The sequence below is a fragment of the Tripterygium wilfordii genome, chromosome 21 (genome assembly GCF_013401445.1).
Source record: "Tripterygium wilfordii isolate XIE 37 chromosome 21, ASM1340144v1, whole genome shotgun sequence".
Lineage (NCBI taxonomy): Eukaryota > Viridiplantae > Streptophyta > Magnoliopsida > Celastrales > Celastraceae > Tripterygium > Tripterygium wilfordii.
Window position 1 is genome coordinate 594,860 of NC_052252.1, and position 12,799 is coordinate 607,658.

The window sequence follows — 12,799 nt, forward strand, 5'->3', positions numbered from 1 at the left end:
ATGTCAGGTTAATGGGTTGTGTAAACTAATGTTTTTTTTTTTGATAGAAGTGTAAACTAATGTCATAGCAGTACAGGACTCATTGTTATTGAAATTGAAAACACATTTCACTTTGGTTATTTTAGTTGATGAATGGAGTTTAATCGAGAATTAAGTAGTGGGATTCTGTAAGTATTGGATTAAGACTTGTTGTTTGTTGTGGAATTTGAGTTTGTTGTGGAATTTGAATAGCTTGGGACATGAAAATGATGTCTGCCACTTGACTGATAAAAGGTTTATGTGAAACAACAGAACAAGGCGGCTCTCATGGGACTAACTCTTGTCTATTCATATATAGATATATCTTTTTGTAGTTGTTTTTTTGACCGGAACTGTTGCAAAATTGCATTTTTGTTGTAGTGATCTATGATGCTCTCTCTATATATTGTCCGCAAGCCTTTACTTGATCTCTACAACCATAAGCTCCTCCTCCTCCTCATTCCCCAACCTCTAAAGAACAGTTAGAGCACCATGAACCAGAAATTCAAGAAATCCCAAATTCTAATGCTTTCTCTATTAGCTGCATTACTTTCTATCACACCCTTCTTATCATCCTCACTAAGGCCTGCTTATCTCTACTTCATCTTTAATCTTCTCATTATAGCACTTGCTGTCGAAGCCGGCTTCCTCTCGGTTTTGTCCAAGCCATTGGAGGAAAAAAGGCCTGCTGTTTCTGCTGCAACCAAGCCTTTGGTAGCTGGATCAGCACAAGAAGGCTCTGCTGAGGCTAAGGCCAGTGTCCTTGAATTCAGTGAGAAGGCTGGGCCGAAAGTTATGGAGAAATCGTCGTCAGAGAAAGTTGTGAGTTTGAGTATGCTGGATAAAGAAGTGAAGAAGTGTCCTTCCATGCCTAGCCTTTTCTTCATTGGAGGTGGTGAGATTGAAGCTGAAGAAGTGGCTGCAGAGGAGATGGAGTGTGAAGGGGAAGAAGATGAAGAAGTCATGGTTCCTAGTGGACAAGAGTTGTTCACCAAAGCTGAGATTTTCATTGGGAATTTTTACAAACAGTTGAAGATGCAGAGGGAAGAATCATGGAAGAAGATTCATGGGTTTTATCAGAAAGCATTCTAGGAATTGTTTTATGCTTGCACAATCTTGTCTATCATACGATTAATCAGTCTTAGGATCATTGGTCTCATTGGGGTATGTAGATATTTCTGTTTCTACTAGTTTGTAGCAGAAGTGATCATGCTTGTCATTTCTATTTCTCTTCACATACAATTCCTAATTATGTAAATTGTTCATGTTTAAATCTTTCAACAGCAGTTCAGATAAAGTTGTTTCATACCTTGTGCATTCACTAGACAGGTACCAATTTTTTTGGTAAATGAGAAAATCTCAGCTGGCTTGTTCTTTGGACAACCACTAAACCTAAAGTTGGATTGAACTAGGCACACACGCAAGTTTGTCCGACAGGTTAGTATGGGCTAAGACCCCGTGCAAACCACTTAAAATAGTTACGCAGGTTGATAATCGAATTCTAGATATCGGGCGAGATTCTTTACGCCCTAAATTTGGAGAGAACTAGTTGGGCTATCGACAAGTACCTTTGGTCCTGTAACAACTGTTGTAGTGTTGGGAATGGATTTGATCACCTTTACAGTAGGCTCCATTACAATTCAAATCATGTCACAACTTGTGAGAAAACAACAAATGTGTACCTTAACTTTACTTGGTTGAATGAAGACGAAGAAATAAGAAAACAGTTCCAAAGATTGTAGGCAATTTAGTACTTCAGGTAGGCTGTGCAGGGAAAGAATTTCCATCACCATGAACCCTCAACAAATCGTGAGGCACCCTTTTTGAAGGACAAAAATTATTTCAATTTTACTACTATTATGATATTACATATTACATATTACAATAAATAAACGTACTCTAAATTGGGTCTGATCATGCGAGACTTCGGCCCAGAGCGTGGATAATATCTCAAGTGGTTTGAGCTCAAACCTCTCTCACCTCCTTCTACTTCTCACCTATTCCTTCTCATCCCTCTCAAATTCTTCAAATTCTTCAAACAATAACTTTCATACATCATAAACATTATCCAATAATTTTTGTGAGATAATTTTTTTCTTGTCAATTATAGGCTCATTCATCTTTTGAGAAAGTTGATTCTAAACATAGAATCTCCTTTGTTTTTCCTTGTACTTTCTAGCTAGCTTCTTGACAAATTGATATAGGTACATTGTAACCTAACACATCCTACCAAATCAACTTGCAAGGATCATGTATTGGTGACATAACCCAAACACATATACATAAGATTATGGGTGTACTTTTCTCACAAGATAAGAAAATTCCCACAAGAAGCAATCCCACCAGTTCTTGAACGTGTGTTTGTAGGGCTAAGTTACGTACCTTGAATGTTCTTACAATGGAGGTACTCTAAGATTTTTGTCTTTTTGTATGTTTACCCTCCTTTTGTTATTAAAGTTGAATCTCTTTTTCTAGGTCATTGTATGGAGGTGATGGCATTTTCTTTGCTGTCAATGAGCTTAGAAATTCCTCTTGTGCCTTTTGGAATTTGTGGTGCTCCATGGAGAGGTTGTTCACATAGATCCCCTTATCTTGCTTTAATTGGTCCTCCCTAACATTCTGATACCCAAATTTCATATGCTAAACTAACATATATAGTGGTACCCTTTGGATATATGATAGGGACCTAAACTCAGACGGCCTGCAAGCACAAAAATTTCTCACTTGATGACGGGGTAGTTGAACCAAAACTCAGTGCATGACCACAAGAGATATTAAGTGAAGTTACTATAACTATATATTATACACTGACATTTTATGGCTCAACCTTAGAAAATAAATTCATGGTTTGCCTTAACTATTACATTGTGTTTGAATTTTGGTTTTACTACTCACTCCATAAAGCTTTTTTTGGTTCTTTTTATCTTAGTGTGTGTAGATCTTTTTGGAGACAACCAGAGAGAAGGGGAAAAAAAACCCAGATGGCCCAAAGAAGAAAATCTTATCTGTATCTTTAGATTCTTATCTTATTGACCTGGTAAAGTGTTAATACTGTAACATTAGGAGTCTCAAAAGCAGGAGATGATATTCTATGATAGATGAAATAACAAAAATACTTCATGAATACTTACTATAGTTACAATTTTTTTGGGTTTACAAAAACGATACTATACAAGTTTGTTCTTTGAATACCGAGAACGACACCATAGTATTTGTTTGTTGAACTGGATAAGAAAAACAGAGAGGATAAAACTATCATATATGCTTGCATCACAAATAATAGCTGGGGGTCGTGGGCCGAGTAAGTTACCTAATATGGGCTTAAGAAAAAGATTGTCACCTGCTATTGGGCTTGGAGACCCATGTTGTGTGGTTTTCATTTTCACAGTAGAATATTCAGCTTAAGTGGCTAACTGTTAGAAAATCCAACCCCAACAGTACAAATTAATTATTGTTTGTTTTGGATCAAGCGTCAGTACAGTTTTATTCTTCTTGGACTATCGTAATTGATTCTTAAGCCCATAAAATGCGTTGTTTGTGTGAGAGGGATTGAACCTGTGCTTCTAATGTAAGATAAAGTCGTAACACTCTCTCGCACTTGTGGACTGAGTTATATATGCTAGACCCAATTAACAAGTGGATAGGTAAAGATCATATTCATATAGATTGAGTCTTAGCTCCAATACCATGTTAGAAAATCTAACCCAAAACACTACAAATCAATATTGCCCACTTTAGACCAAAGACCTGCACAACTTTTTCTCATTAGGCTGTCGTCATTGGTTTTTATGCCCAGAAAATACGTTTATATGCCATTGGTTGGGTTATGCCGATCTCATCTGGGACAAAGTGTTAACATTAACAACCATTTTCTTGCAAATAAAGTTATAAAAACATGAGTCTCCAACTACTTGTTAAACTAAGAAAAGAAATGTAGTGAAGTTATTACAAGACCAGTCTTTCCATAGATGTTCAATTCACTCAAAAACAGCAGCTAGAGCAACTCACCTGGTATTGAAGTTCTTGTTGCAGATTTTAGGGTTTTTGCTGCAAGTCCTTATTTGTGACAAGAGGCTCCAAAAGACCCCTATGGATCTATAAACAAAAATAAGAACAATGCCTTAGTTCAAGCACTAAACAATTGATGGAAAAAACCAAAAAATACAGAACAAATTTTCATCAAAATACATACCATCCACAGCTTTGCCACAAATGATGGACTCTCAAATTCCATGTCTAAACAAATGGCACCTGCTACTGCCTCTACAATGTCAGTAAGAACTGTCGGGGCCTTGATCGTGTCGTTTCCTTTACTCAGTGCATCAGCAAACTCGTTCACCTGTAACATTATAACAGTAACATCTCAATAAACAATGATCCTCGACGATTATAGAATTGTAATATGTTCTGTTGCCTAATTTGATAGCAGAATAAATGAACAAAATCTACTGTCAAAAGCAAAGTATTCTCATAGTGAAAAAACTCAGCTAAACTCATTAAGCAATCAGAGTCATTGCCTTTTCATTACCGCATCATCAAGAGCAGATGAATCGCACCTCAAAAATTGATACAGCCCGTGCTGAACTGCAACGTGCGTGAGTTTCTTGGTGCCAGTGTTGGCAGCACACAACAGTGAAAGTCGCTCCTGATTAAAATTAGGATAAGCTGAGAACAAATAATACCTGACTGTGAGCTGCAAAGCATCTTTGCCAACCCACTCCAGCCTTTCATAAGAGTCTGCACCGGCAGCCTAGGAGCTATGGGTGAGTGCCTGCTCAAGGAGTTGCTTGTTCTTGAAGCTGTAGTTGATGATCCTCTCGACTGCAGGAACATCCACTTCCATATCAGAAGACGCTGCACGGTGAAAGGTATCTCAAGAATATGGTTCAGAATACACACAAACAGAAGCAGAGGAGATTTGCATCAAGAGATAAGAGTCATGGAGTTTTCAGTGAAACTTTCAGTTTTAAAAGAGAGAATCAATAAGAGATTAACAATGCAGTTGAAATAACGATTTCATGAGGAATAGCATGACAAACTCATGTACGTGTGGGAAAACAAAAATGCAAGTTTAGCATGAACAACTTACTCTTTCAGGCATTTTCTCAGCCACCAAAGAGGTTCAAGAACACAAAGCACATGACACAAAAATCTCAACTTTGTATGCAAAAAGTTCTCACCTTTACCGAAAAATAAAACAAGTAAAACACATAAAAGTTTATTGAAAACAAAGTAACAGCATGGCCACATCACCTACACGTATACCAGTTTAAGGTCAAAAGCAAACAGTAAAAGCAAAATTTTTCTTCTTTCCCACATTTTCTCAGCAACCAAACAGATCACTGAAAATAAAAACTCAGAAGAAAATAAAATTAAAGAAGTACCCATGAGAGAGTGCTCAGCAACTCCAAATGATCATACGCTTTGTTGTAATCTCTTGTTTTCTGCAGAGATCTCTGCCTTTCAAGTGGAAATGTAAATGGGTGTAGGTGAATGAAAGTAGTCCTATTCTGTTTCCCTACACTTTGGCCTCTTAAATAAGGAAGGTGTTCAAGGTGCAAAAATGGAAATGAGTGGTTGATCAACACAGAGCATTCAAAGTATGCCATCAATGGACAATAAAAGATGAAGAGATCTTGAGATTTGAAATTTCAAATGATGCATAAAACAAAGAGTATATATTACAATAAAGGCCATAACATTGGCATTTTCCTTTCAACCCCAATTCTTAAATATAAGTTCACTCACTAGATACTATGAACAAAAAAGGAACAAGCTAAAGATGAATCAGGAATTGTTGCAAAGATGGTCCACTGTGAAGTCTCAGATTCGACACCAACCCAGAGAAAAATTCTAGATCACCAGCATATGGTCAAATCCTCCCCCGGGTTGAAGGGATGCTTGAACGCGATTCACGTTCACACCAACATTCTGAATCAACTGTTGCAACCACCTCCTTGTTGTTGGATCTTCCTGGACGCATAAAAAAGACAACCGTTAAAAAAAGAATGATCGTTTTAACCAATTACAGAAGAAAATTAGTATGTGTGTCTGCAGGAGTTGAATAATGGAATACAATGACCAAAATAACATCATATTACATACACGAAGGCAGCTATTGAAGGTGGCATCTCTTAGCATGTCTGGGAGGCAACTTCTTAATGCATCACAAGCCCTGCATCAAAAGGAACAGAGTGAATGTGTATCCTAAGCATGAAAGTGACAATCCAAAATAAAAGAAAAAAGAAAACTTCTTAACCAACCTTGGATTGTCTGAAAGTCGAAGATAACAGCGTATAATGTGTTTCAACAACCGCGAAGAGGGTTGTTCAGCAAGTGATGCAACCATGTTCCCTAAAACTCGACCTACAGCAAAAAACCGCTCCGCTGTAGTACAAATGTAGTCCAAGCCCACATCATCCAACAAAATCTTTTGAACGATAAATGTGGCAACCTTTCATCATGGAAGGTAACAACACAAGTGAAACACAGAGTATTAGTATCATTCTAAAATGAGACATTCTAGAAAATTTTAATCAATTATAAATTCGGCTCCCTCCCAATAAAGCGGATCAGCACAAGTGAGCACGTGTCACGTGCTTAATTCAGAAAGGTTATAACAAAGCAGAGCCTTTGCCAAACATGGAGAATATATTATTAGGCAGTTCACCAAAGAAATCAAACTAGTATCCGCCATTTTCTTCAGAGAAGCATTCATTTACAAATAAAAAACATATCAAATCTGCCCTGGGTGATGAAAGATCATGCAATACACAGCTAGCGTAGCCGTTGCACGGTTGCACCACAAACGACAAGCCACTGCTCATTAAGGATGCAACCTTAAAAGCTACGAGAATCCCTCCATGTTCATTTTGAATCTCAGCAAAGGATGCAGTGATTAAGGAATATGCACTCAAAATTGTCTATATGAAACACTGAGTTGCCACCTGGAATACAAAAGAAAGATCCAAAGATGCACATGTGTTACAAAATCAAAACATAAGATCAATACTCAACTGTTTTTGACAATTCACTGCCCATCTCCATGGTTCGCAGGCACAAGGGAATTATTTCTGTTGATAGAAGGAAGCTGATAACTTCAGTATCATCAACCTGGTACAAGAACAACACTCTAGACTTTAAACTGAACGGTAATTGTGCTTGCAACAAAATTTCATTTCAAGACAAATTTAAAAGGCATCAGAACATGAACCAAGTTTAAACAACAAAAGTACCTTAACCAGCGCGCCAATGACGCCTAAGCTGGTAAGCCTCAAGTACTCAAATGGCCTTGACTTGCTAGTTGTATTGAGGAAAGGGTACAAATACAAAGGTATATGAGCTGCAATGGAAAATTGATCTATTAGAAGAAACACCGAACAAGGGAATCTACAAAATATCTGCAACTCCATGAACAACAAACTTAACTCAATTGAAGTAAAACTGGTGGAGAATGGAGACCCTAATGAATGACGCCCAATTAAACACAATAAAAAATTCCCAGTATAATGATATATTAAAGACACTGAAAGTAGGGCAAAAAAACCATTTGTGCTAGTGCTCATTTTCAAAGAAGAGCTGCTGTTCATGAGAAAGCAAATAAATGTAACCACAAATTTTGCTGTGTGAAGTTCAAAAGTCTCAAGTTTTACTCTCTAATCAATGTACTATCCTGGTTTTGTCGATAGTAATGCTCTCTTAGTGGTTTGATAATTTATTCTGCTAATGTTGGACAAAAAAGTACACGATGCTGAAATTTCTGCTAGGTGAGGATAGAACTGACTTGGAAAAGAAACAAAGAAAGTATGTTATTGATGCTAAAAAAATATTACCATTGAGGAACAACATCCTTGTGTCTGGATGAGAAGCTACACACTGCATGGGGGAAAATTTTCCATTAAGAATGAGAAATGTCTTCAACCACAAGTATTCACAACGACAAGGGCTACTAAGTATTCACTTAACGTGCGCATTGCTAGATTATAATTTACTTTCGCAAACATGAAAAACCATAAAACTAAGTAAACTCGGTAGACTCAACATTTTCGGGGAAAAAAGATTAAAAAAAAAATGTCAACGTAGGATATTTGACAACCAAAAATGGCAAATCTTGGTGCAGTAGTGATGTTATTCTGTAACCTAGACATCACATGTTCAAACCACGAAACTTGTCGCTCTAAAAGCTAGAATAAGGCAGAATACTACTTCGGCTGTTGAGGCAGGAGGCCTGAAGGCCCTGAACCCAGGGCAACATTTATATCTAAACTATAGCATCACCCGCCTATTTGAGCCCCATAAATTATAATAGGAAGGCGAAGAATAATCGCGCCATGTAGACTGAATAATAATTAGCCTTGGATGGCATATGGAACCATATATTTTAATTATTACTTACATTTGAAAGCCCAAAATGTTAAGCCACCCCACCTATTTGTTTGAACCATAAGTGCTGCACAGACTCACCTTTCTAAAAGTAGTTTAACTCATCACGTCATCTAAATGAAGAATATAGAAATCATTTAACATAACCATTAAAAAGGTATTATTGAAAGCATTAATACAAAGAAATGAAAGTAAAACAGTCAGCCACACCGCCACAGAGACTTGAAATTTAAAAGTATATAACCTGAAGAAGAGCAAGAGCATTGCAAACTCGATTTGATTGAGCTGGAGTCAGGTTTGGTGGTGATAGAACGGGGTATATTGAAACTATCTCCTGCAAATTGAAGAGAAAAAGGAAATCAAATGATGAAAGCATCTCAAGAACAAGAGGGGAAGGACAAAGGTTGTGAGAATCAGCAATCAGTAACAGAGCCTCCAGTTCCTCATAAAACAAGTTCGAGAAACAAATGAAATTACGGAACCTAATATTAATAGCAAGAAAAAAATTATTTGAACCAAATTTATTGGCAGATATATTAAATTTTCTCATCTCCATCCACACCACTGAATCACAAATTCAGTTTCTTTGTCTTTACTTTATAAATGGAAACTGATTCGATGTTTGACAGCAAAGAGAACCTAAATATTCTACAAAATAAATTAAATAATCAGAAGTCAAAAAGATTAATAATTTAATTTAAGCCCCATAAATCAACGGAGATCTAAAGGGAAAACAAGCAAAGAAAGCCAACTGACAACTACAGAAAAGAGTACCTGTAACAGTGCAGCAATAGTGCCAAAGGAGTTCCACAGCAATGGAGCCAAATCGTGAAACAATTCTCTCTTCTACAATAATAAACAAAAAAAAACGCAAGCTTATTAAGTATCCTCTAGAGGTGTACAATAATAACAAAGGAATTCCATAAGAAAGAAGCAAAATTGGGAAACAAGTAACGTACTAAGAGATTAACACCTTAATTCCATTTCAATTTTCTCGAATTTCCCATGTTCAAAACCACACCAAGCTCCAAAAAAAACCAAAAAATTAATATAAATAAAACCCCCAATCCTCCCTCTATATTCTGGGCCCTAAATCCCCTCAGTCAAATTGTTTTAATCGAATTAGAGAAGCCATCGCCACGAGAAATAGTAGAAAAGGGCAATAGAAAATCGTTACCTTGGAAATCTCCACTAGAGCGTTCTCTCGATGTTCAGGATTACTGAGGTCGAGCACCAACTGCTCTGCCGACGCCATTAAGCGTTCCTGCCCCGGCTGAGATCCGGCAACAGCGCCCGCAGTGGTCGCTGTCGGTCCACCACCACCAAAAGGAGGGTTCATGGAGAGAGATTGGGGCAAATTCGCCATCTCAGAAACCAAAAAGCTACAATTTCTCGCACTTCCCTTGCCTTTCTCTGCAATTCTTCTCAAGATCGAGGGGACGAAGAAACCATGGAGAGGGTCTTCTATTTATTATGATGGATTGAAGAGGGCCACACTTGTGGGACCCTTAACGATGACGTGTACAATCCTAGTCAGATTTTTTGGTAAATGGAGCGAATTGTCTTTCTTGTCCTTACTGAATTTCATGTTTAAGCACAAATTAGGTGAAAATATGCTAGAGAAATTATTAAGTGGTTATAGACTTATAGCGCAACACGTTATACGTTGATGTTGTGTATCAAAACCAACGAAACAGTTCATAGGCGGTTTATGTATTTTTTGAAATTTGAATTAACTTTATTTTCAATTACTCGTACAATTATCACCTATTTTTTGTGAATTGAGAGCATCCTATTAGTGTTAAGTTAGTTTTCACGATTTTCATGCAATGACGGTTATTTATTCACTTTGTCTTTTAGCTTTTGTTTGAGGTCTAATTTGTCGTATCTCTGATTTGGTCAATTATTTTTGAACTAACAATAGCATATTTCTTATGGATTAAGTTAATTTTCTCGATTTTCATGTAAGGGTGGTTACTTATTCATTGGATTAAGATTTGTTTTAAAATTTGTTTGAAGCCTAATTTGTCATATTTTTATGATCTGACCAATTAATTTTTCAAGAACAGTTACTTCACGATTTCCATACAAGGATGGATTAGGCTTAACTTTGTCGCATCTAATTTGATTAATTAATAATTTCATGTTCCGGACCCGTGCATCGCACCTTTGGAAATTTCCTTACACGAGTGGTTATTAATTTGGTGAAATTTGATTTGCTTCTTCTTTTGTTATAGACAATTTGTAATATCTTTTATTTGATCACGTCATACGTTGATGTGATGCACCAGAACTAATGGAACAGTGTCAATTCACAAGCGGTTTATACCTTTTTGAAATTTAAATTATAAACTACGCAATCTTCGTTGTCACCAACTGCTCGTAAATTGATACCATCCTATTGGTGGTAAGTCCATTTTCACGATTTTCATGCAATGACGATTATTCATTCATTTGATTAAATTTTATGTTTTAACTTTTGTTTGAGGTCTAATTTGTCGATCATATCTATGATTTGGTCGATTAATATTTTTTGAACTAACATTAATATATTTCATGGCTTATCAAAAAAAAAAAAACATTAACATATTTCATTGGAACTCATGGATTAAATCAAGTTTCTCGATCATCATGCAAGGGTGGTTACTTATCATTGGATTAAGATTTATTTTTACCTTTGTTTGAATTCTAATATGTCACATTTTAGGTGTGGCCAGTTAGTTTTTCAAGAACAATTACTTCACGATTTTCATGTAAGGATGAACTAGGCTAGGCTTAACTTTCTCATATCTAATTTGAAAGTTTTCCTGATTATTCATTTTGGTGGACTTTGATATATTTATAGTTTTGTTCCAGACTTAATTTGTAATATCTTTTATTTGATCAATTTAATTTTGGAATATCCATCACTATATTTTGCAACAAATTATTGTAATTATAAATAATATTGAAGCACAGAAATGGATTTTAAATTGAAATTGAAGTATAGGAGTTTTAGACACGGGATTCTACAATTAGATGGACTTGGGCCTCGGACCTAGTTCAAATGCACTAATATGCTACTGTTTGAGGAGTTGTATTGTATATATACAGTTCATATGTACTATATTATTTGAATTTCAATCTATATATTATATATTATATTTCTTTTATCTTTTGTTTACTTTTCTTCTTCTCCTTCGTTTTTCCTTCCCTCAAAATCCAACATCTGTACCTCTTTCAACACCTTCCTGGATAGGCTGAGCTCTTTGATGTAGTAATGGAGTCTGTCTATCATTAGTGCCATAAATAAACAAAATCCTGCATGAATTCATACGAGAATTTGGTCACAATTCATAACCGATCTTAAATTATGTCATGAACAACTCCAAACCTATGAGTTTAGGTTCATATTGGATGTTCAAAAGATAAATTTGTATGATGTTGTTGTCGGTTACAAAAAAAACCCAAAACCTAATTAGGACTTACCCATAAGAGATGCCTCGAGAAAATGGTCTTCCATAAGAACGGCATCTGTAGGGTTGATCACACCACCAGCTTCGATTGAACGGTTCTTGATCTCGATTGCGCTGCGTAAGATGGAGATGAACACCACCAGAACAGTTGCTGACACACTTTTGGCAACCAAAGGACCTCTCCCTTGCTTCAACTTGTCTAATAACCTTATTAGCACAAGCTCTCTTAGAGGATTTGCAAAAAGTAGGGTCATAATCAAAGCCATTTCTGTAAATATAACTGTATACAATAGTTGAATCATCTTGGGGAAGATTTGTTTATCCAATTTTGTTAGGGAGAAGGGAGGCCTAGGAGGCTAGGATGTATATATGTTGCATGTTTTAATACTTTCACATAGTTCTTAAGAAACTTAGGGTTTCGTTTAAGAATGATGCTTTAATTCTATTCTAACATGAGAGGATAGAATATGTGTCGTCAAGTATAGAGGAAATCAACTGGCACAAGTATTAATAAAAAAGAGCATTTTGAAATGTGAAATGTGAGAAAACGCCATGTCCGACTATTTTGTTACTCTTGTTACATGATTATAAGGGAAATGAAAAATCTAACATTTTTTAATAATCAAAAACGATACTAGACAAGTTTGCTCTTTGGATAGCAAACATGAGTTTGAAGGTTCCGCGCACACATAATTTCACCACCTGACGAGAGGGTAAATTGGGTTAAAACGTAACGCGCAACCACAAGAATATTGCTCCAAACGGGATGAAAAACCTAACATACCAACAATCAAAACACAAAGTAATTATTTGTCTGATATGATTATGAAATACAGAGTTTATGATTCTCTTCGCAATCACAACATTTACAATTCAATTTTTAAGCGGTGGCATATTAAAAAAAGGTAAAAGTTGATGTTTTTTTTTTTTTTTTAATTTTGTCA

At 36.1% G+C, this 12,799-nt stretch overlaps 3 protein-coding genes across 3 annotated transcripts; 1 reads left to right on the forward strand and 2 right to left on the reverse strand.

The window, feature by feature from the left end:
• The first annotated feature begins 246 nt into the window (after positions 1–246).
• On the forward strand, positions 247–1,322 carry LOC119989836. Its single transcript, XM_038835570.1, has one exon. It carries the CDS (start codon positions 511–513, stop codon positions 1,108–1,110), a length of 600 nt encoding a protein of 199 aa, XP_038691498.1. The 5' UTR covers positions 247–510; the 3' UTR covers positions 1,111–1,322.
• Positions 1,323–5,632: 4,310 nt separating this feature from the next.
• Positions 5,633–9,842, reverse strand: LOC119988256 (CCR4-NOT transcription complex subunit 9-like). Its single transcript, XM_038833229.1, has 9 exons — positions 9,578–9,842; positions 9,175–9,246; positions 8,645–8,734; positions 7,851–7,893; positions 7,254–7,360; positions 7,036–7,131; positions 6,282–6,472; positions 6,124–6,193; positions 5,633–5,991 (listed from the first exon to the last, which is right to left on the reverse strand). The coding sequence occupies exons 1-9, from the start codon at positions 9,764–9,766 to the stop codon at positions 5,872–5,874; spliced, it is 978 nt and encodes a 325-aa protein (XP_038689157.1). The 5' UTR covers positions 9,767–9,842; the 3' UTR covers positions 5,633–5,871.
• A 1,519-nt stretch (positions 9,843–11,361) lies between these two features.
• On the reverse strand, positions 11,362–12,180 carry LOC119987653. The gene is made up of 2 exons (XM_038832568.1): positions 11,869–12,180; positions 11,362–11,700 (listed from the first exon to the last, which is right to left on the reverse strand). The coding sequence occupies exons 1-2, from the start codon at positions 12,155–12,157 to the stop codon at positions 11,561–11,563; spliced, it is 429 nt and encodes a 142-aa protein (XP_038688496.1). The 5' UTR covers positions 12,158–12,180; the 3' UTR covers positions 11,362–11,560.
• Between the last annotated feature and the right edge of the window lie 619 nt (positions 12,181–12,799).

What these genes read in the sequence shown, in the direction of transcription:
- LOC119989836 (XM_038835570.1), top strand. Translation starts at nt 511, where the DNA reads ATGAACCAGAAATTCAAGAAATCCCAAATTCTAATGCTTTCTCTATTA.
- LOC119988256 (XM_038833229.1), bottom strand. Translation starts at nt 9,766, where the DNA reads ATGGCGAATTTGCCCCAATCTCTCTCCATGAACCCTCCTTTTGGTGGT. An exon ending in TCATTGGCGCGCTGGTTAAG is followed by an intron (nt 7,132 to 7,253) that starts GTACTTTTGTTG and finishes TTCTTGTACCAG; the next exon opens with GTTGATGATACTGAAGTTAT. An exon ending in CCTTCAATAGCTGCCTTCGT is followed by an intron (nt 5,992 to 6,123) that starts GTATGTAATATG and finishes TTATGCGTCCAG; the next exon opens with GAAGATCCAACAACAAGGAG.
- LOC119987653 (XM_038832568.1), bottom strand. Translation starts at nt 12,157, where the DNA reads ATGATTCAACTATTGTATACAGTTATATTTACAGAAATGGCTTTGATT. An exon ending in TCTCGAGGCATCTCTTATGG is followed by an intron (nt 11,701 to 11,868) that starts GTAAGTCCTAAT and finishes GAATTCATGCAG; the next exon opens with GATTTTGTTTATTTATGGCA.